General features: G+C 39.0%; 1 protein-coding gene across 1 annotated transcript in view; it reads right to left on the bottom strand.

The window, feature by feature from the left end:
- Positions 1 to 4178: 4178 nt before the first annotated feature.
- Positions 4179 to 24459, bottom strand: part of USP34 (ubiquitin specific peptidase 34) — a gene marked incomplete at its 5' end in the record, with an annotated part of 118430 nt that continues 98149 nt past the window's right edge. Inside the window, 16 exon segments of the mRNA XM_029085744.1 lie at positions 4179 to 4789; positions 5102 to 5261; positions 5882 to 6028; positions 6155 to 6295; positions 7049 to 7128; positions 9089 to 9212; positions 10175 to 10327; positions 11352 to 11476; positions 11602 to 11706; positions 12744 to 12851; positions 13204 to 13330; positions 17316 to 17394; positions 18527 to 18684; positions 20140 to 20774; positions 21794 to 21941; positions 24419 to 24459. The exon segment at positions 24419 to 24459 is cut by the window's right edge and continues 32 nt beyond it. Of these exon segments, the coding sequence (XP_028941577.1) occupies positions 4179 to 4789; positions 5102 to 5261; positions 5882 to 6028; positions 6155 to 6295; positions 7049 to 7128; positions 9089 to 9212; positions 10175 to 10327; positions 11352 to 11476; positions 11602 to 11706; positions 12744 to 12851; positions 13204 to 13330; positions 17316 to 17394; positions 18527 to 18684; positions 20140 to 20774; positions 21794 to 21941; positions 24419 to 24459 (2942 nt within the window).

Raw genomic sequence — 24459 nt, forward strand, 5'->3', positions numbered from 1 at the left:
CTTAGCTGCCTTGAGTATTGTATTGCCAACCTAAAAGTTCAATTTCTGCACACAGTTATTTTGGAACTGAGAAAAAATCAAAGAGAAGTTCATTTCACCTGTAGCAGGCAGCCTGCAGGAGAATTTCTAGCACTGTCCGCCAGCCATGAAGGGGGAAATTCTCATCTTACAGAGGCAAAACAATTTCTTCTTGAGTGCTAACATTTCTCATAGACTCCCCGAGAGTTTAATAAAACCAAAGAATGTTAAACTACTTGTTATCCTCAGCCCTTAAGCTGGAGGGAGCAGAGTTAAGAATTACATATAATTTACTAACAGTATGGTGATAATGATATGATAGTATCATACATAATGAAATTATGTAGTTTGTTTTCTAAATAAATTTAAAAAAAATCCTAAAATCTTCCCAGTGTAACAGAACAGCAGGAGTGGAGACAGATGTAAAGAGTTTGTGCTTAAGTTTACAGTATTCATGTGTTTTAAGGAGACTAATGAGCACAGAAGACATTCCAGGGAGAATGAACAGCATAAAAGAAGTGACAAAGCAGAAACAGGAAAAGGCAGTTTTGTTTGTGATGCGGTGCTTTCGTACTGCAGTGAGATTCTGGACAACAGTCTGGTCTCCGAGGAAACCCAAAGGAAAAATAAATGTGCAAGACAAGATGTGTAAGACTACAGCCAAAAATCAGTGCAGAGGGTGCTCTTAACCGCTGGAGTGCAGGAGGCGCCGGCTCGCTGTTAGGGACTGCGCGGCTGCGAGCGGCGGAGGAATCACGAAGCCGACCCAATACGAGTGATAGATCGTGAATCGATTTATTAGCCCGGATAATACTCATTTATGCAGTTAGTTGTGCCGATTAGGCATTAGGTGATTGGTGATTAATTACATCATACTATTAGGCATAAAAATGATTGGTTATAATACTAAAGGTTACATTTACAGACTTGCATTGTTCTCTTGCTTGCGGTTCTCACAGAGTCAGTAAAACTATATCAGCGCATCCTGCTTGCCAAGCGCTACTCCTTCTACAAAGTTGTTACACTTATCCTGCAAGGCCAGCCTGTTCTTGCTAAGCTGCACGTAGCAGCTAAACTGCATGTATCGGAAAATTCCACTCAACTTATGTCAACTAGGGCCTACTAAAACAGGCTCTGGTCGTACAATTGCTCAGTCGAACTGTGGCCCTTATCCCTGAGCCATTCTTCAACACGCGGCGAGGACTATGGAAGGAGAACGTGTTTTAAAAGCTTAATTTGGAAGGGGTTAAACAGGAGGTGGGACGAGCCATGGAAGAGAAAAAAAGCTTTAAGGGACTGAGGAAGCCCGTTAAAGATGGGGTTTTCCAAGACAGGGGTAAGAAGCACTCCTGAAGGCAAAGAAACACCAACTAGAACAGAGATTCAGAGTGAAAGAAGGGGAATGCTATGGAAGGAGTCATGACTTACAGAACATGTCAAATGAGGGACCCAGAGGAAGATAAACAGGTGCAAACAAGGATGTAGAAGAGGAGACAAGTTTGTGCAGGTACCACTTATTTTTGTTTGAAAAAAAATGAAAACTGGGGAAAAAATTCCCAGTAAAAATTGCAAGAATACTCAATGGGGAAATGGGAAGGTAACGGGAGGGAAGAGCAGTAAGAATAACGATACCTCTGGTAAACCTGACACAACTTGTGAGCAGAGGAATGGAAAAGCTAGTATTAAATTCAGTCAGGTGAGAACTACAGGACAATCATTTAATTAAAGCTAACCAACATGGTTTTTAATATCTGGGAAAATTTGGTCTAGCTTTTTGAAGGGGTTGTAAAGGGAACTGCTGGCCTAACATGGCTCCTGTGTGGGACACCTGTTACTAAGTGAAGGTACTTTGCTTAGAGAGCCACCAAAACCCAACACACCGAGATGTCATCTGAAATGGTAACTTCTTTGTTAACGGAACACGGTTATCAAATAAATGGGCTTCTTGTGGGATTCTAAACGGCCAGTTCTATACTTGTGGGAAAATAATTGACAATAAAATACAGAATTACCACTAATAGCATTTGCCAATCACATATACAGGTCTGTACGGGAAAGCGTCCTAAAAATAACTTATAAAGGATCTGGTCAATAGTCAGTGTTCACCTGGGAGCACAGAAGTGGAAAAAGGGTTCTATTATTTGTGTATCATTTATGAAATAATTACTAAAATACTGTTTATACTTGGTATGCACTTCAAAAAGGGGTTCAAAATAATGAGAGAAAACATGAGAGAAGACAGAATCTCTCACTCCTTAGTAACAGAATCAGGGTGTGATCTCATCCTGGATGAGAAGCTAAAGCCAACAAAAGTGCAATAGCTGAAAGGTGAAGTCAGACAACATAGCAAAAATCAGATGCACATTTTTAATAATAATTAACAGACTACTCACCAAAGCGTTATAATGGCTGCTTCATGTCATCAAGGTTTTTAGATGTATAGTTGAGCATCTTCCTGAAGACATCTTGACCTCACCATTAGTAGGCTTGGTAGAAGACTTGATAGATGAATTCTGATATTGATTATGTAGAAGTTTTGAGTGGAAGCTGTTGAAGATTTCTGTGATGTTACAATCTACGGAGGAGTTGCTCAGAAAGGGTAATAAAATTATTCCTAAAGAGAGTGAAAACATCATTACTTCATGTCTGAATGATAAGGAGACCAGCTTAAGCGTAGTGTCTGCTAAATGCAGGAATAAAAGTGCTAATAAAGGTGAATATGAAGTGCAAACTTTAAAGACAGAAATTATTAATTAGAGAAGGTAAAAAAATCTGAGAGTAGATTCAAAGAAAGTAAGAGGAGTCACAAAGCATCACATAATAGAATTGTGGAGAAGCAAGTGATGCTAAACTATGTTAAATGGTAGACAGAATGAAAGAATTTGGAATAAAGAAGACCAAGATAGATGTGTTAGGAAGACAATAGAAAAACAAATGAGCTAAGCAACTGGAAAATGAAGCTGAAAATGGAGTTTAATGAGACATTAAAAGCAGTATCGTTGACAGTCTGAAAGATCACACAGGAAATGGATATTGCTGAGAAGTAACAGGAGGAAATGTGACAGGGAAAGGTGATAAAGTCATTCCAGCATTTTGAGGGGTGGAGAAGTTGTCAAGAAAGCAGAGCAGGCCCCAGGGACAGAGGGTGAAAAGGCAGTCAGTCTGCCAGTGCTGCAGGAGAAAAATACAACTAGCACAGGTTAAACTGAGGGAAATGAAATGAGAAGTTCCACCAGCTTCTGACACCATTTCGTGTTCTGACAGTGGGGGCAACAGTAACCAACCACCAGTCCCTCTCCACTGTGAATGAACGTTCATGCAAAGTGAACCAACCAGAAAAGGACCAACATTTACATCAGTTACATACATCGGATCATCATTTCCCTCTGGAGCTTTTGCATTTTTGAAGTTGCCTTTGATGAAAAATCCAAAGACTGAAGCAACATATTATAAACAAATGAAAAGTCATCACAATCAGTTTAATGAAGTGCACAGAATAGCAACTGATCATGTCAATAAAAATAAAACAATTAATTTTACATCAAGTGTGCTTTATTTCCTCCACAGGTATTCTGTTAAATAAAGCACCATATATATACTGCCAGGCCACAGCTAAAGAGGATTCTTTACAGAATCAAATTTCTTGTGGTTGTTTAGTATACAAGTAAACTTAATTTTGATAATAAGAACCACAGCGATCTGAGGCAATCTGCCTCTATTATAAGGTACAAAACTGGCACAGAGGACACCATATTATACACAGTAAAAATGCCGTAAGTTTAAATTACATCATACAGGGCAAGGAGGCCCTGTTCTCCCAGACAGCCATATTAAATGAAAGCCACTACAGTGAACTCTTAATTACATAAAACATATTCATTATCTGATTGCCCTTTAAGAAAGTGTACGGTAGATGCAAAAAAAAAAACAAAAAACAAAACCCAAAAACAAAACCAAAACAAAACCCCAACCGAAAAGAAACCCAAACTGGAGTTCTGCCTGACCAAGAGTTAAGCATATAAATCTATCTTGCCATTCAAGCAGAGAGCACTGGACAAACTGAAGCACAAAACAGAAATAAGCAAAACTTATACAAACAGCATTTTTGGGGGAAGAAAAAAAAAAAAAGAGACTTAAAAGCAGACATGCTCCATCTAATGTCAAGAAGCAGCTTGGTTTCCTTTTCCAGATATCCTTGTGACCACATGAATCGTAGACTCAATGGTCCTACACAGGATGTCTAAAATGTCATGCTGCTGCATGTGACTAAAAAGTCCTCTGGAATGGCCACAACTGATTGATAAACTAGTTTCAGGGTCCTGGGATGGTAAGGCTTGACCATCACAGCTCCTCAAATCTGCGAGGTCAGATAAAACTGCTGAAATCGATGTGGAAGGAAACTCCGAGTCCTCCTCGGCTCCAATGGAATCCTTGGAAGTCTGCAGGTCTTTAAATTCTTTGCATTCTTCAAATTTACCATTTCCCGACTGCTCTTCTGTGTGCTGTGACCGTGTCGCTAACATGATGTCTTCTGAAAATGAAGATGGAACTTGTATTCTGTACTCCTTGACAGAACTGTTCTCAGGGGAAGGAGGATCTTGCTCAGTGCCTGGATCAATGATCGAAGAGTCCCGTGTCTCGTTATCTGAAGTGCTTGTTGGGGTCAGCGCCTCCCGGGGTTCAGTTTTTGTGTCGCTGATACAGCTATCTACAGTGTGCTCCTCGTCACTGCTGACCCGTCTTCTCTTCACAGGAGTGGCTCCTTCATCATCTGTAAGAAAAAGGAAAACTTGCTTAGGGAACATGCCTTGTTTTCGTGCCACACCTCCCAGTAACAGGCCTTTCACATTTTGATCCTTTTCCATATTAAACACAGTACTTCAATAAATACTTCCTTACAAAAAAAATAATCTAATTGCCTACAATTTTAGCTCCATAATAAAACAGCGTTCCTTGTGTGGTGTTGGGGATTGGAGCCAAGACATGGCCCACCGTCAGTGGTGAGAAAACAACGTGTTAGAGTAATTTTGTAAAAGTCTGTAAAACCTTAGAATTCTTAGTGACACTCTTGTAGGAAACAAACCTTTAGTTTTTCTTTCTTTGGCTTCTTGCTCTTGTAATGAGTTTCTCTGTTGTTGACAAGCTCTACATTTGTTTAAAAGCTCTTGTAAAGTTGGAATCAGGGCTGAATTGAGCTGTTTGGGAGTGTGCACTGAAAGCAGCAAGGCAAGTGCTCGGAGGTCCTAAAAACAGAGAAGTAAACAAACTTAACCAGCCTTATTTCAAACTCCTATTTGATTAGTCCTACACACAGACAGATCTGCGCAATAAAGCAGAGGCTTCAACATGTTCTGAACATCCAAAAGATGAAAATTCTACATGTACTTACACTACTGAAATGTCCCACTGACTACTAATTGCTGACCTTACCGTAGCTCTGTCCTAAGCAAATGACAGTACTGTGCTGCTCACTGTAAGATGAAATCTTTGCTGGGTTAGAACATTTCTACGATTAACTCTACTGCACTTGGCATCACTTGTTCCCCACAACAAGCTGTCCTCCTCCCAGTCTTATGGTCTCCACCGACGGCTTGGGAGACCCAGGTATGTGGAACGGAGAATTCTGGAGAGCTCAGATTGCTGCTCTGTCAACTGATGACCAGCCTGTTGGCAGGGGTTAACATTTCCAGCCAGTTAACGTCACCTTCTGTGCTGTCACCAGGCACCCAGCTCATGAACACAGTAGAGCTAACGATGCCCACCTCTTTCATTAGAACCTGGCGTGTGGCACTGAAGTGTTTCCACAGAAAATAAGCTGTCTCCTACATGATACCAATACTTGAACGGCTTAGAAAAGACTCACCCCATTTAAAGTGGAGCTTGCTTTGGAAATTTCAACTCGCTGGTTGCTGAAGTCAGATTCTAGGCTTTGATACTGATTTATTAGATTTGTAATTAGAGTATTGATTAAGTTGGCACAGTTTGCTTCAGAAAACACCTGCCCTTGGACCTGTGAAAAGAAAATATGCTTTTTTCTAAACCACAAAAAATGGAATTGTGAACACAGGACCCCAACTGCAACAGCACATATGGCTGCACTTCTTGAGATAGAAATCATCACTGAAACACCACCTACCTTCAGAAGAAAATGGGTCAGAAAGGTGTATACAACGTTGTTGTTCAGAAAGGTCCTTTCATCCATCAGAATACATTTTATATATTCTGCAAAAACCGGATCTTCACAGAGGAGCTTTACGCAGTTCTTTGACATTGCAGACTGGTGAGGAGAGAGAGAACACTGCAAAGTCACCACTGCAAGTTCGGCACTGCAGCAGCGCTGTCTGCAAGGGCTGTCTCGGCTGCAGGCATCTAGCCAGGCCCACTCATGTTCTTAATTCATACTGGACCATTCTTACTGATAAAATCATTTCAGGTCTATCAGGCATCAGTAAATGGTACAAGTTAATAATGACTATTATTAATTTGTCCATGACTATTTCACATTTCTTTTTATGAAGTTTAGCCCACAGGAATGCCAGTTCATCATGATCAGTATGGATGTGAAGGGCCAGGGTCTCCTAACCTGTGAGCCAACAACAGGCTCCTCTGGCAGAGGTGCAAAGGCCCTTCCTTGCAGTGAGCACATGATACCCAGACTTGGAGATCTTGCAATTTTTATTTCATCACATCAGTGTTTACACTACACAGCTGGAAATTCACAGAGGCAGGATGAAGCAATGTTTGGAGACCGCAGGGACTGCCATCCTGCCAGTACTACGTACTGTGTGAAGCTGCTGTGTAAGGTTCTGCAGGACCCGGGGCATACTGGGAGCAAATACAATTTGCCAGATTTTTACAGTTGGTTTAGCAGGTTTTATCAGATGACAGACAACACAAGCAGAGGTATTTTCCATTCAAAATCATTAAACAGCACCCACTAGTTACAATTTACAGGTTGATCTCCATTTCACATTCATTGTATTTTGCCCGTATTTCCATTCCATTAGTTCTCAAACGCACTGGCTCTTACCTGAGTCTGACAAAGCTCAGTCCAAAGTTTGGGGAATAACGCAAGATGAAGTGGCAAACCTTCATACGCAACTAGGACACCTGAAATATTATGAGAAATAAGTTATTTTGTGAGAATTTTGTTGGAGATAGGCACTTCCTGATAAAAGCAGTACCAAGGTGCCATGTCATTTTATAAGACCACATTCTAGATGTTTTTTAGAATCAGGAAGACCTATTGTCTGTGAAGTTTTTACAGCATGTTTAATAAATGTTAAACAGCATCTCTTCAGCATTTCTGTGAAATAAAAAACTAAAGAGCTGGCTTTAGTTCTGGGTTTGTAATCAGGTGATTTTATTACTGTCTTACATTTTCAACTGCTTGAAGGCTTTAACAAAAAACCAGCATATAATTTTTAAAGGGCAATCTTCATTATTAACCCAAGCACCATTGTTACCTAGACCATGAAAGAGTAAAGGGATACACTGAACAACAGCCAATGATACACACTCCCAGGACACTTTGTATCTAACACAACCTGTAGTAAATATTAATAATTAGCTAGAGTTAATATCAGAAGAGTGTGACAAACAATGAGCAAATGGGTGACTCGGGATCAAGATTAATTTTGTATAGTTTTGTCCAGAAGTGGTATTTAATCACAGCTAGCCAGCCAGCTTCTACAGGCAGAGAGAACGAGCAGGTATTTTCAGAAGGTGGTTCATTCTGCTGAAGATATTTAAGAATCAAGATAAATTTCTTCTGGAAGGAATCTACGTCTCTCCACTGACTACAGCGGAAGATCTGGCTATATGTCTGATTTTTAGACAACTGAAAGGAGACAGGTTCCAGTCTGTGTGCCCGTGTATTAACCATCTGTGTGACACTGAGGTTTGTGCATCTGCACCTGCCACACTGGGCAGCTCAGCTTATTCTAGGGTCCGTGGTGGAAGACAGAATTTAAAAACCCTACCAAGTGCCCTTGGAGTAGTACATGGACTTAACGGGGCAGTTCAAGGCAGGATGCTGTCCTGCAGAGAACCAGCTGAATGGCTGGAGGAGTCAGACAGAGAAAGCCACAAACACCTTGTCCACACACCAAAAACACACGTCTACATTGTCACAGGAAGAAACCCAAATACTGGTGGTATCTACTGTTGGAGCTGAAACAAGTATTGAGTTGAAACAACAACACAAGTGAATGGTTATAAACTTCATTAAATGTGATGTTTCCCACAACTATGGAGTAAAATAAACCTGGGTTGGTAACAACAGAACTAGCGCCACCAGTGACTGTCTAGATGGTCTGTATGCTTCTGGTCAGGTTGCTGATGAATGCCATTGTCAGAGGCGCCGAGGATTCAGCTGCCAAACCAAAAAAACCCCACAAACAAACAAAAACCCCAAACAAAAAAAACTTCAGTGAGTCCCATATTAAACGCTAAATGTGCAAGGAGATTGAATTCTCACTGGTTGCCTCAGCTCCTTTCTGAACAGAATCACAGAATGTCAGGGATTGGAAGGGACCTCAAAAGATCATCTAGTCCAATCCCCCTGCCAGAGCAGGAACCTAAACGAGATCACACAGGAAGGTGTCCAGGCGGGTCTTGAATGTCTCCAGAGAAGGAGACTCCACAACCTCCCTGGGCAGCCTGTTCCAGGGCTCTGTCACCCTCACTGTAAAGAAGTTCCTTCTCATGTTTAAGCGGAACCTCCTGTGTTCCAGCTCACACCCATTGCTCCTTGTCCTATCATTGGGCATCACTGAGAAGAGCCTGGCTCCATCCTCTTGACATTCGCCCTTAACATATTTATAAACATTAATGAGGTCACCCCTCAGTCTCCTGAAGCATGACAGTCACCTAGGTATGACTGCACTACATTACACACATCGTTCACTTCTGTGGATAAAAATAATGTCCAGAACGATCAGTGCAGGAAGTTTCACAAGGTCTGCTTTTTCTTAAAACTTCTGCATATAAAACTTAGTGAAGAAGCACTCACAGTTATCACAGAAAAAAAAAAAAATAAATCCTTAGGCTGTTTAACCTTCATACTTACTCATTTTAACTAAAGTTTCAGTAAACTTTTCACAGTTGATTGCAACTCGACATAGTAGATGGATGAACTGATGGTAAGAGAAGAAGTAGTCTAGCAGCATACGATCGTAAACATCATCTTTGCCCTGAAGATTTAAGAGAGCTTCATTTAAACTACATAAGCAACTGGACAGGAACCAGAGTTCCTAAGCAACTGGCTTAAAGCCACTGCACTTCTTGCCCTAAAATGTTTCATCAAATACTACAGGAAAACACGATGGGAATTTCCAGGTCTAACCCAGGCCAGCTGTGTCTCCTCACCAAGCCCTTGGCAAGCACCATAGTGAGATTGGCAGAGGGACGGCAAATACAATTCCCACACCAGTAAAAACTTCTGTTGTAGGATTCTGAATCAGCAGACTGAGAAAATGCAAAGCTGCACAAATATCACATCTTGGAAGATGGCAAGAACGCAGTAATTTTAACTCAGACACAGACACCTAAATTTATATGCTCTACTACTTTTTAAATTATAATTTGTCAGCCATGACCTATAGAAGTCAGAATTTTCTCAAGACTGAGCTTCACAAGCTTTCGAAGCAGTATTTTCAGGAATGTCTCAAACCAAATGATAAATATATGTCAAGCGTTTTGTGTGCCAATATTTCACTAGATTTTGGATGTATATGCTTAAAATAGCATCGGCTTCTGTAGACAAGATAGCCAAAAGGAAATCTCAAAAACTCGAGCAAACAAACACAATCTTATACAAAACAAAAGAATGAAAAATAAGCCTGCAAAACCACAGGGTAACATCATTGTGGATGTGGTTTTGGAGGCTTAAAAATCTTCTGGTTCCTAACGTATATGAATTCATGATAAAGGGTAAAATACTGTGTCATGTAACATGACAATTTTTAAAGTTCAAATATTTACATTATTTAGTATCAAATCCATTACCTCTGGATACGTGATGGGAAAAACCACTACGGATAATTTCTGTGTCTCTACTTTTTTAAAAAAAACCCTTTGGTTACACAGTAAATTTGATGGTGCACAAATATACAAAGCATCATTGGGAAAGCTTTAAAAAAGAAGGGTTACTTACCCTACAGTAACCGTGCTTCTTCGAAATGTGTTGCCCACACAGATTCCCATCTACGTGCACATAGGCCCCATGTGCAGGAGATTGGATTCTTTCTGAATAGCAGTGTCCACTGGGGCTGTGCCTGCACCCAGTGTGTCCTTGCGACCACTGTACCTGAGGGCATAAGGGGTATGGCGGCTTCAACCACCACTCAATTCCTTCACCGATAAGAATCCCCTATGACAGGACTCGGGAGTTAGCACAGGAGGAGGACCACAGAATCTGTGTGGACAAAGCATCTTGAAGAACCACAGTTACTGTACGGCAAGTAACCAGTTTTCCTTCTTCAAATGATTGTCCATACATATTCCTTGTAGGGTGGGATTCACCTTACCTGACTTTAGCTATCTAAAATCTAGCCATTTCAGTATTCCCTGCGGTCAATGGAGAGAGAGAGAGAGACTCCTCCAGAGGAAGAGTCACCTCATCTGCACTCGGGTGTCCAGGACAGGAAAGGAAGGTAACTAATCACCATCAACCATAGAAAAAGCTGGACAGTGACCTTTTAGATAGGCAAAGCTCTGTGAGCTGAATCCCACCACTGCTGCAACTGTAATAATGGGATGTGGCAAGTGACTACAAAGTAGTCCCACCGAAGCTGGCGTCCCATCAGGAAGCCCACAGAAGGGAAAATGGAGAGTGGGAGACTTAAAGCCCTATTCAGTATTTCAGGTACTGGTATTTTACCCAAACAAATAGTAAATTATGCCTCAGTCCCCATGGAACAGATTCTAATGAAACCTGGAGGATCAGCTTAGCTGTTTGGTAATAAATCTCAACATACTTTGAAACCCATCTGGACAATCCCTGGGCGGTTCCTGAATTATCTTTATAAACGCCATCAACAGCCTCCCTGGAAGGTTATCAAAATGTTTGCTATGTTTCTTTTTCTGAATACAAGGTTCAAACTCTTATCACGCCTGGAATATGAAGCTGTGTATCACCAAGGGCAGGGAAATGGTGCTGCTGGAGTGCACATCTAGAATGGAGTATATGAGGACAACACATCTTGAAGAAGAATTGTGCTTTGTTTACAAAGAAAACGTAGATGCATTCTGCTACTGGATTCTTACAATACTTCTATAAAAACAGGAAAACCAGAGAGAAAGAGCTATTTTAAGACCATAGGTGTACGTACCTTGCTGGCTTCCACCATTGTAGGCAAGAGGCACATATTAAGTTCAGGACGTGGAGGACGAATATTGCTTTTCCCCCCTATTAATTTCAAATTTTCACGACATGGAAAATAAGGTCCAAGAGACACTGTAGTACAAGTTAGGATAAAATAGGGATATATTAAAAAGGTCAATATTTGACATCAGCAAGGAACACGATAAGAGTAATAATAGCGGAAGAGAACTTCAAAATACAATCACTGAAATACCTACTTGGGATATTACTGTGGTGGTATGTACAATGATTGTGCTGTAGAAATGGAACCAGAGTATGTAGGAAATCATGAGGACTTAAAAGTACAAGCTCCTTGAGGACATCTACAAACAAAAAGTTGGTTTTGCTATTACATATTGTTATTTCTTAACAGCAAACAGTTTAACTTCAGGCTCATGCATTTGCAAACTCTCTTTCATACCACTTTTGCTGCGCTTGGTGTGCACCATGGAGGATGTGCACCATGGAGGAAGGCTCTACTGTGAATAGCACGTAAAGTGAACACCCCTCAATCAGTCAAGATTCCCTTCACCGCTGCCACTGGGAGAAAACCTGCTCAGTGGCAGAGCAATCACCAGTGAGAAGGGAGCCAGCTTGTAGAAAGCAGAAACTCAACAAAATTACCCTCTTTTCTTCTTCTTAAACATATCAGGTTTGATGCCTGGAAAATGTCAATCAGCAGCAGTCAGGAGGGCAAGGAGAAAGGCACTCAAAATAAAGGGAAAATGCATACAAATCATACACACACACACACAAAAAAAAAGGTAATTTGGACACAGTTTTGGGCCTTCATCAGCATGCATAAAAACACAGATTATATCCATTAAATAATATTTTAAAAAACTAAACTAGAAAAGCTTTTTGAAATAGGTCTTTTAATGCAAGAGAGACACATATCTAATGCCTACACCTCCAATTTACAAACCCAAATCCATTCAATTCTACAAACTATTTAAGCTTTACTTTTATTATTATTATTATAATGGATCATAAAATTGAACACTAAAAGCTGTTACTCAGACTACCTTGGTCACCATACATCCTTCTGAGTGGAGTGCTAGTTAATATTTGAATTTTAATGTAAGATTTGGGATTTGATTCTAAACTCGCTGATGCCTGAATTCAGGAGTGATTCCTTAATCATGTCCCTTATGAGGCAGCAAGCTTCAAGCTGACAAACCCAGAATTATTTAGAATAGGAACAATGGCAATATTCACGTATTAACAACAGCAGTACAAACAATCCCAGTCTACAGAGTACCTAGTAAGCATTTACACTTGCAAAAATGGAATTTAAACTTCACAGCAGGTGACTGGGTAGCACAGATCCCTCCTGACTGCAGTTACCATCATGACTTACCAATACAAGCGTTTCTAAGTTCCGGAGGACTATAGGAATTTAGCAGAGTTAAGAGCTTATGGGCAAATTCAATTCGCTCCTGCCACTGAATGAGAGCTTGCTTCACATCTGCAAATGCAAAACCCATAGAAATCCATTTAGTTTATTCCTCAAAAGCTCACTAAATAAAGCACACAATTTTACTGCTGAAGAATCTCTTTTTCCTCTAGCATGATTTTAATCAATCTAGAAATCTGTTAGATCTCACTGGTCTACTGCTATTAAATTTACTTAACTGAGTTTCATATTATGCCAATAAATAAATTAATAAGTAACAATTTAATAACTGTTAGTAATTGTATCTCCTACTGTACAGGAAGTTTTTAAACACAGATAATAAGTAAGATAAAATACTAGGGTTTGGGTCATGAAAATTAATTACAGACAACAGCCATAAGCCTTTGAAGACTTATAATCAAACCTTTTCTTTGAAGATACGGACGTGTTGACTTAAGAACCGAAAGGAAAATAGAGAGAAGTTCTACCAGGTCTCCAGTCACATGGCAAGCCGTGGCCTCGTGGTACATCATGTGCAATGTGTTAAAGGACTATAAAGAAAAAAAAGAAATATCAAAACTTTATGTTGTCAAATTAATACACTTGTTATAATTTCTAATTCTATGCTACAGATATGACTTCTTACACTTATTTTATGCTTAAACAAGATTTGTCAAAATCTACTGTGCTTCGTGTCATCACAAAACTACTCAAAGACTAAATTAGTATTTGAAAAGATAACAAATCTGTACACAAAATTAGTACCTTTATGAGAAGAGGGGAAAGAAGAGGGGAAAGAAGAGGGGAAAGAAGAGGGGAAAGAAGAGGGGAAAGAAGAGGGGAAAGAAGAGGGGAAAGAAGAGGGGAAAGAAGAGGGGAAAGAAGAGAAAAATTAAAAAAGAAAAATAAAAAGAAAAAAAAAAACAAAAAGTAAAAGAAAAAGAGAGTTGGGGAAAGGGACAGAAAGAGAGAAGGAAAGAGAGTAAACAAATGAACAACCAGTATCTTCTGTAACAACCAAATACAACTGTTGACCTGGACATCTGGTTCTGGTAACAATGAACAACGGGTAGTCGAAAGAAGAGGGGAAAGAAGAGGGGAAAGAAGAGGGGAAAGAAGAGGGGAAAGAAGAGGGGAAAGAAGAGGGGAAAGAAGAGGGGAAAGAAGAGGGGAAAGAAGAGGGGAAAGAAGAGGGGAAAGAAGAGGGGAAAGAAGAGGGGAAAGAAGAGAAAAATTAAAAAAGAAAAATAAAAAGAAAAAAAAACCAAAAAGTAAAAGAAAAAGAGAGTTGGGGAAAGGGACAGAAAGAGAGAAGGAAAGAGAGTAAACAAATGAACAACCAGTATCTTCTGTAACAACCAAATACAACTGTTGACCTGGACATCTGGTTCTGGTAACAATGAACAACGGGTAGTCCTGTATGGGGGTTAAACTGCAGCTTGCCTTTTGTTCATCTCATCTAACTCAAAAACTAGAGTCTCATTAAATTTTGCTCATGTGCATGCCAGAGGGAAACTGAATTTGTAAAATCTATTATAACATTAACCCTTCTCCAAGTAGCTACCATCCATCTCAGCTCAAGAAATGGGCATTTCTACAGCCTATAGAGACAGACATTTAAAAACAGCCTTAATTTGTTTTCAAGATATAAGCTTTATATTAGTGGCACAAAATAATTACAAAGTTTTCACGCATTTATCTAAAACCCAAACAGCAAAGCATAATTTGAGACACAGGATTTTTATATACCTGTAATCCAAATCTTTCTGTGCCAAGATACAAAATGGTATTAGAGATGCATAAAAACAGACACGAGCGTGAATTTGGGGAAAAACCATAAGATTAATATAGATGCTTGTCATTTTTCAAAATGCTGCTTCACGACATATGCTATATGACTGTACATCAGATGAATTACTTCTCCTTTTATAGCTAAAATACCTTCTGGGCATCTGTGATTTATAGAAATACTGGAAGGAAAAGCAACTCATTTCCAAACTGCAAAAATTCTAGCACAAGATGTAAGAAAAGATATTTAATCTGCTGGGATATTTCAAAGAGACAGAATCAGTAATCTCATTCCCTATAATGTAAAATCTTGGTATGCCATTTTTATATTCTCGTGAAGACAAAAGATACATGGACAATCCTGCTAAGTGAGAAACTTTTCTGGATGTGACAACTCCTTGACGCAGTATTTTTCCCCATGCAAAACACTTCCAGTGAACAAGTGAAAATATCAGGCCTGGTAATTTCAAGCTGTAAAGCAACTCAGCTAAAAGCTGGACGTGAGTTTTACCTGATTCCTAGCAATGTTTTACATTGGATAAATTGCATCTTATATTACACATTCTTTATAAACTTAATTATCCATTGTTAGTATGGAGCAGGGTTAATTAAGCTGTTAAACAAGTTCTTTCTATACATACGTATGTATCTTAGTCTCATGCATAAATAAAATCATAGCTCCATTCCTATGTTTTAGCCCAAGTTTATTGAATGTAAGGTAGCTAACTACTTAATTAAAAGGCTTACATTTATAACAAGCTCATGAAAACTCAATTTTCAAACAGTACTGCAGTGTCTTAATTTTTATTTTTCTAACTGATTTTGTAATTTCAGCTTTTTCTACCACAGTTTGTCCCAGAAAATACAAACTAATGACATTAGAAAAGATAATGTTTTATATAAACCATATGAAAAATGGGGTTGGAATCAATGTCAAAGCATCATCTAGTCCGTCCACATGCCTTAAGGCAAACTAAATATCTTTAGATCCTTGACATCCAGGTTGGATGAGGCTTTGAGCAACCTGGTCTAGTGGAAGGTGTCCCTGCTGATGGCAGGGGGGTTGGAACTGGATGATCTTTAAGGTCCCTTCCGAACCAAACCATTCTATGATTCTATGACAGATGTTTGCTCAAATTCCTTCTGACGACTTCCAGTTGTGCTGGTTGACAACTTCTGAAGCAATCTTTTCCAATAGCCCATTTGTGCAGCTACAACTACCTCCTATCCACTCATCTTGCACCATGGATTTTTACCAGTTTATTATCCCTCCCGGAATACACCATTCTACGTATGCCAAGAGTGAATTCCATCTTATTTTTATACTTTCTCCAACACATCCAGACAATCTTGATTGTTATTCTTTTTCTCAGAAGGATCTAGTGTCCTTCACCATTTTGCATTGCCAGTATGTTTAATAAACACACGTTCTCATCCATCAACTCAATAATGGAAACGTTGAATACAATCCAGGACGTTACACCCATCTTTAGAAGGACAAAAGAAAAAGAAGAAAAAATATAAACACTGTACGTGCACTTTTTAGTTTTCAGGTACCTCACTCATCTTAAAAAAGCAGCCACTACCAGTTCAGAGCTTTTTCAGCAATGGGTTTTAGGCTTTTCCTATATTACTGCGGGACAGTATGAGTCGATCTATGGTGTGAAACTGCTGGTGGACAGGGGCTTACCATCCAAACTGCACCCATTTCAGGGCTCTGTTATGTATTCTTTTTTCTTCTCTGTTTTGAACTAAGTCTGCTCTGGTCTCAGGAACCAAATACCCATTTGCAACTGCAAGACACTGTATGTGCTCCAGAAATGTAGAATACCTTTCTGTTTAGTTAGCTTTAGTTTCATCAGAAAGAAATCCAGTTTGTGTGTTCTCAGACCACTCACTCCTTCTTGTACACAAAAGCACAATGGGTAGGAAAGATAGGGAGAATCGCCTCAGAAGTGCCTCAAAGACGTGTTCAGAAATACTCATCACTACTGCATCTGAGTATCCTTCAAGTTATTTCTGTATGTTAACCTATTGCCTTAACACTTCTTTAGTAATAACTGTGTGACTGTGCTCAGCCATTCACTCACAGCTGATCTGTAATAAAGAGAATGACACCAAAAAAGGAGAAACTCATCCCTTACAACAAAATCTGTTGCTGGCTTTTTTTCCCCCCTCTGTCTTGAGAAGCAGGCAAACATTTCCCTGACTGTGTTTTTACTATTAAAGAAATCTTATTAAAGATGACAGGGGAAGTACCTATGTAAAGAAAGCCCAGACTGACTTCTTTAGTGATAATACTAATTTCTTCATGATCCTACTCATGACATCTCTTACTAGTTGCAACTTTTTCCCTTATGAACCTCGGAGCAATTGCATGAATCCTTGATACATGAGATGACACGTCACCCTTTCATTTCTTGCTCATCTTTCCTATTTAAGCTGCATCCTTTTATAGTGATCCTACCAAATCACTGTTATCAACTAACCTGCCATCTTTATCCCTTATTAAGATTTCTATTGCCTCAAATTTATTCACTTAACCTCCTACATTGGTGTTTAGACATATAAAAATGACTGGTAAATCTTTTTTTATTCTTCCTATGATCCTTAAGATTTTAAAGTTTTACATGTATGCCAGTATTTAATCAATGTATGTCGTATGATACCATAATTAAAACAATTTAGAGTAAACACATTTTCAAGAAGGAAGGGATGACTTGATGAGAAAGTGAGATGAGTACTTACCTCAGTCATCAGAATCAATCCTCTATTAAACACAACAAGAAGTCTGTCTTCATCAGATTCTAGTAATATTCTGAAGGCACTAGGAAAAAAAAAATCCAAACATTGAGAAAACTGAAAATTATATCTAGTTTTTTCATAATTTATACAAATGCTTAAAATTGTTATGCTCATGCTGTATTTTGGAAGATAATCACAGAAGAACAAAGAACGCCCAAAAGAACATAATTATTCTCTTCATTTCCCCCCCTACTTTTTAATTTTAAAATGACTCTGATGTCAACTTCCTTTATGTCAACTTTATGCTATTAAAAGTAATGTATAACCAACCTTTACAGAAATATTTCCCAAATAATGTTGGCAACAACGCTAAAAAACTGAGGAAAATAATGTACTTTGAAAGACAGAAGTTTATGCTTGACAGACGATACATTTAAACAGGTTCAGTTAAGCCTGCGCTTGGACTTTTAAATGTATAAAATCATTTCTATGAGAACATTTTATGCTTACAGCAGAACAGAAAACAGACAGTGATGCATAACTAACGAACCACTCCTCCCAACACAGCAATTCTTCCAGAGCATTTGGGAAAATCTGGTTGCACTCTACGACAGATGACTCTGTGTAATCCCTTCATGTAACACAGGCCATGTGCCCTCTTCCCACGAGGGTTTCAGTGCATCAACAGTTGCATTTCAAACCCCAATAACTGACCTACATGCACAGGCAATTTCTAGTTACACTGAAAACATCCAAGCAACAGTTTCAGATGTACTACTAAGACAGACTAGAAATTAAAAACTATTTGATGATACAATACAATAAAACTCTGTCCCATGGGCAATATTTCTAAAACACATTTCTGTGCAAGAATAACAAATGTCAGCAACAGCAGCTGAAATCCCTGCTTTGCCAATCTAGACTTGGTTTACATCTGTTTATTGTAAAATATTTGTTTAGTTTTTGAATTTCTACATGATGAAACATTCTAAAATAAATTACATTCACAAACAATGGATTTTGGGGGGCCAAAAAAAGAAAGTTGTAATTGTAACTTTCTGTTTGCTTACTTCTGAAAAAAGTATCTACAGAACTTCCTCAAAAAGAATATCAAAATGACAACCGTAATTTTTATGGTACTTCACATTTGGTAAAATACAGTCCTTATTGAAATGGGACTGGATTATCCCACTACAACTTCCCTACTAACGTACCTTATTAAAGTAGTCCAACACGACCGTCCGTCCAAGCAGCGCAGGTAACAGCTTATGGTTGTTTTCTTAAATTGCTTTATATCTTCTATCTCTTCTTCTCTCATGTCTGGTCTCTGAGCTACAAACAGTTGCATGAGGTTAAACAGCTCTTCTACTGCCTAAAACACACAAAAATATTGGGTTAGAGTAACCTCTCTCTGTATGTTATGGTTTATATCTTCTTATTGGTATTACTTATCCTGTATTACTTCTGCTAAGTAATATACAAAATAAATACATGTAAGCAAATTTAGATGGGAATACAAAGCTATGAAAAACAGTGGACAACATTTTAACCTTAAAGAACTGAAACTGAGCAGTTGTTAAAAACTAAAATTTTGACATAGAAGTTGTGGTTCTCTCTTATCTATCTCCAATGCAGTCTGCTTTTAGCCTTTACTATTTACTGTATGGGTTCGGACCCGGATATTTGAGATAACCCTTATGGACCTGAAGTGGAGGTTCTGATGTCTCCTAACAGCACAGCTCATTGACAGAGAGAGCGAGCACGCGAAGGATGTGGAAATCCTGATCCAGGTGACCAAACTTCCTGTCTCTCCCTGAGGGATGTAGGGTCATCTTCTGCAGCATGGGCGTGTGCATTCTCAGATGACAATATTTATATTCTAAGTAACAGGATTCAGAAGGCTGCTTGTGCTAAAACTTGCTGAAGTCCCTCCCATATGCATGGGAAACACTCAACAGTGGAGTAACTCAAGTCCCTCGCAAGACAAACTAAGACTTCTGAGGGGAGATGCAAACAATGAAAGCAGCAGGACTGCTCTCAGGGCTGTCAAAGCATTAAGTTACTCTGTGAGCCGAACTAGACAGAAATCCTTTAAACAGTGAAGAAAATCTTTGTATTCTTTCTGTCCTCACACACCTATAAAGGACCCCAAAGCAGTATTCACTGAGTTATCATACAAATATGTACATTTTTCCTCTTGCAGACTTTGTAAGCCTGGTTTTTCACTGTTACACGTGGACTATTTTAACTAGTATCTACTCTCTACTGCAAGTGTCATAAGGTTGTAGAGACAGTGCAGCCTCCCAGTGTACCAACATCTTGCAAAAGGCACACGAGCGCTTCCAAGGCGAACGCCAGGCCATTCTCTGTTTGAATACAGCAGTCTAAATCCTGGCCCTACTCCAGAAACTGGGAGACCGGGGTGGGGGAAGAAGAAACTCACTGGGAATCCCTCCAACTTAGTATTAAAACACAACATGCTTCTTGAGACCGCCATTAAAGGCTATTCCCTGCTTCTCAGGACTAGACTGGCATATGGAATACTGAATAACGGTGGAAACATCAGCGCCTGCTTACAGAGAAAATATCTGCCCTCCAACTGCTACGCAGCAAGGAAGAAAATACAAAACACCAAAACAATCCCCCACAAAGTACAGTAAACAGATCTAAAAACATTATTAATTACTTATACCAGGAAATCGAAACATAATCTTTCACCACTGGATACATTAAGTAAGTCTTTTCATCTTTTTCATTAAAAGAGAAATTCAGTAAGAGAGGAAAAACATGACAAGGAAACGGTATTTTTTGGTATCAATCTACTTACTCCTGGGTACTGACTGGCATGTGGTGTAAGATTCTTGAAGGCCCACTGGATATTCTGGTGAGAAGCCAGCTGCCTGGTGAATGCAGGGGACTGCTCACAGCAGAGGCGCAGGATGCCGTAGTAGGCAGGCAGCATCCCGCGGTTAAAGAGCACCACATCCTGATCGTCATGGTCTGCAAGGATGTAATTGAAGGCAATGTTCTTTGTCACCACGGGATTCTGTACAATAAGGCGTACGTTCTCGGGACAGTCCACACACACGTTATACCAAAAAGACAGCAAAGCCTGTTTATTGTGGTTGGTGGCTATAGCCGGCTCAGAAAGTTTAGGCTGAAAAAGGTTCCATAAGTCCATGAAGTAAGTAGAAAACATGAGTTTCTCAGTTTTTGAGATCAAACAGTATGTCATGAAACTGAAGTAGGGCACAAGTTTTGTAGTGCCATGAACAGCAGCATCAACATATAGCTTAGCTCTCGAAAGAAGGCCAAGAAGCACATTGTAGACTTGATGAAGAACCACTGTAGTATCTGGACTGAGAGGCAGATCGCATGTAGGGATGTGCAAAGAGCGGGTCGATCGGAACATCTGACGGAAGGAATTGCTTGGAATAAGCGACACCAGGAGATAGGCTGCAGCTTCAAATAAAAACACACTTGTTACACACCTTTGAAAATGGCATACATGCTAACAGCCATTTAAACAGAAGTTAAATTACATTGGATGTTCTATTTACAGATTTCAAAGCATTTTACAGAATCTGGTATTACTATAGTCACACTGGGTAGATGAAAAAAAACCCAAACCAGAGTGGATAAGACTAGCACAAAGCATGTTAAAAGTGGTGCTGAGATTTGCTTTCAGGCCTCTTCACCCTATATTCCTGTCTGCTGCTTGGTCCCAACTGTTCTAACACAATGCATCTCATCACAGAAATACAAAACCAGATGTTTTCTATGACTAAATTGTCTACTGCTGGATCAAGATGGCATTACCTCTTCAGAGATATTCACAAATGGAGTCTGTGGTAAAGCTGTACCTCAAGTTTCCACATCTCCCTTGACCACAGAAAATGTACTAAAGTTCAGTGTGGCCTGATATCGTGGAATCTCCTTTATAAAAAAATTTAGACACAGGAAAGGCTGAAAATGTGCTCTGGCAATGTGACAGTGTGATTCCTGGCAGAACAAACTAGAGAGCCAGGACACCCTGGAGCTGGGGAGAAGCACAGGCTTCTTCATCCACAAGTTCAAAGGACTAAACTAAAGATTACTCTGTGAGGGGTGAAAGAAGAATATGTACTACTCCTACCTACAGCACAACTATGAGATGGACACTATGGAGAACCTCTTGGATTAGATCCTTTTCTTCTTTGGGTTTTCCTGGATCTTGTAGATTAACCATGTAAGATAAAGAACCCCCTAATGTATCGTTCAAGTTACAAAATAAAAATATAATCAAAACCATAGTAGTAGTAGCATGTCTTGATGAGGCACCACACTTGTACTAATAATTTAAAATACAGCAATTCTAAAACAACTGGAAAAGGAAGAAAAGACAAGCACAAGAGCATGTATTTCATTTGTGACTGGAATACCCCATGCATACTAACTTGCTACAGCAGAAGAATAATTTCCTTCAATTTAAATTAACTTACAAGTTCTCACTCTAGGATAGTTGTGTGCCAGAAGAAAACGCTCAACCCAGTTTTCCATATTTTGCAGCACCCAGCTGTGAGCTAGTTTATTTCGAGGTGTTTGCACAGCCAGCCAATCCAGGCACTGAGATGGGTTGTATTCAATGACCTGAAAGGAGAGTGGAAAAACAAAAAAGAATACATTAACCTTGATACCATGTACTGATTGTATTAAAAACCACTAAAAATAACTACCAAGACTTTCAAAATATTTCTTTCAAAGTCACACAGGGCTATCAAAGCACCTGAAAGACTGAGGTGCTCTGATAGACAAAGAACACTCGTATTAAAATTTCACTGGCTTGTGCTTCTGAATCTTGGTCAGAGATCTTGAAAGTTCAATCTAAGTCCAGGAAGTTACTCTACATACCCTTTCTGCATATAATGAGATATTTCAGAGTTGAAATGTTTAAGGACTTGGAAAACAGAACAATTCTGTCTTTGTAAAGAAATAAATCTTTTTTTTAAAAAAGCTAACGCAAAACCTTAACACTGAATCAGTATTTTTATGGAAGTTCTATCAAAAGAACATAAATGGTATGCAAATATGTTCATATAGCTTCATGCTGCGGGTAGCTATTATGTTTTTTACGAATATGCAATTTCAAGGAATAAATTCATCTAGCGCTTTTCAAAGGTAATGAAAAGCCTGTGGAGTGCTATTGTACAGATATCAAAGCCTTACAGATAATAAGGAGAAAACGCAGCTTCCTGTGTCTTTCTGGTTCTGTGCAGTTAAAAATTTGTTGATATATTATCAGGCCAATAAAGGTAGTTCACTCATTTGCCAGTTTTTAAAACTGTTTTATTTTTACCTTGAGGTCGAGGTGCCCAGATAAGAAAAAAGGAACCACAGGCAGTAACTGAATTGCTGAAGATGTTCCCAACTACTCTAATCCACCTGAGGAATATGAGCAGCTGACATGACCAAACCTGTGCTTATAAAATTTTAATCTCCATTTTAAAATAATCAAATTAAGAACAATCTCCTCTCTTTTTTTAGAAATGACAAATTGATCTGTCAAGTTTCCTTTGTAATAGCTGGAGGGTATCTCCAAGAAAGAGACTGTAATTTTTCACTGTCGTCATTACTCAATCACTTTTTAACAACTTCTAGAAACTCGAGTGGCTGCAAAAGTAGGTTCTATGCCCTAAACCTCTCTGTCTATCATTAACTACCGGCCTCTCATCCCTGCCTACACAACGTGTAACTCCAAACCTTCAAACGTGTCAACAAGGTAACGATAATTATGCTGGCAACACCACAGACCGAACCAATGACTTCTACTGCTAAAAGCTTGGCTTCCCAAAAGAAACCTGTCACTCGCTTGCTTCAGCTCTAGATTGGTTGTGTAGTAAGAATAAGAAAGGAAATCAAAAAACAAACAAACAAAAAAAGAAGATTGCTTACCAAATTACACACATTTTTTTGTAGCTAGTGATCAAAGCATGAAGCACATGTACTTCATGTCACAACTTGCATACTCTCAAAGGCTCTCTTGGAAAGTTTTCCTCATTGCTGAGAGAAATTCATAACCCACCGCTCTCCCATACACAGAAAGCAGCTACACATAATTCCTGACCTTAAGATCCGCTGTTTGAACATTCTTTACCTGAGGTGCAGCAGTTACAGCTAACTCCTATTCACATCAGACAGCTGGTTACTTAGTGGTTCCTATCCTTTAACTGCTCCTAACCAATCAGCAATCTATATTCTATCCCACAGTGAACAGCAATCTATATTCTATCCCACAGTGATTCAGTGGGTAAGACAGGTTTGTGTTTTACCAGAGGTCTCAATTCTGCAACGTAATAATCTTTTACAAACCTCAGCCCCACTTTTTAATGAGAATTAAAGCGAATCTGTGTTCAACAGTTTAATCTTAGCAGTTGTCAGGCTGGACACACTGTTCTTAGTCATAAAGACAGTAAATTTTACTGGGAACTCAAAGTGCAGTTAGTTGAAGTGAATGCTTTAATTCAGAATCTGTGGCTCAGATCAAGGAATTTATCCCTGTGCCAAATTGGTTAAAAAGTGGTTGTTTTTTTTTTCAGTTCAGAAATGCAAGCAAAAATGGTTCTGCACCACAGCAATTATCCACTAGATTCCGCTTAGCCCTGTTTTATGGGTTAAAAACACTCATGAGTATTTTACAGAGAACAAAAAATGTCAAACAAATACTCCAAGAACCAGTACAAATGGACAAAAAAGCCCTAACAAATGATGGGCCTTAAAACATATTACAGTCCTTACAAACAGTTAACTGAGAAAAATAAGTAGAATTTGCCTAGAAGATGCATTCTAGACCCTTATTATGAAACAATTAAATTTCTCATTAAACTAAAATTTAAATTTAAACTGAAATATCAGTTAACCAGAATGCTGTTAAAATAACATTAAAAGTTAGAGCAGAACTTTTAAATGCCTATTAGCTGTTGCTGTTTATTTGGAAGAGAAATAGTCATTACAAAAAATAATGAATTAATGTGGCAAGAATAACAGTTAAACGTAAAACCCTTCCACAGACATAAAAGAATGAACAAGAGAAAGACAATTTAGTGTTTGCTTTCTTTTACATGTTGTACCTCCCATATCCTCTGCAGAATGTAAGAAGCAAAGGGTGGCA

Source organism: Antrostomus carolinensis, unplaced genomic scaffold (assembly GCF_000700745.2).
Source record: "Antrostomus carolinensis isolate BGI_N321 unplaced genomic scaffold, ASM70074v2 scaffold6717, whole genome shotgun sequence".
Classification (NCBI taxonomy): Eukaryota; Metazoa; Chordata; class Aves; order Caprimulgiformes; family Caprimulgidae; genus Antrostomus; species Antrostomus carolinensis.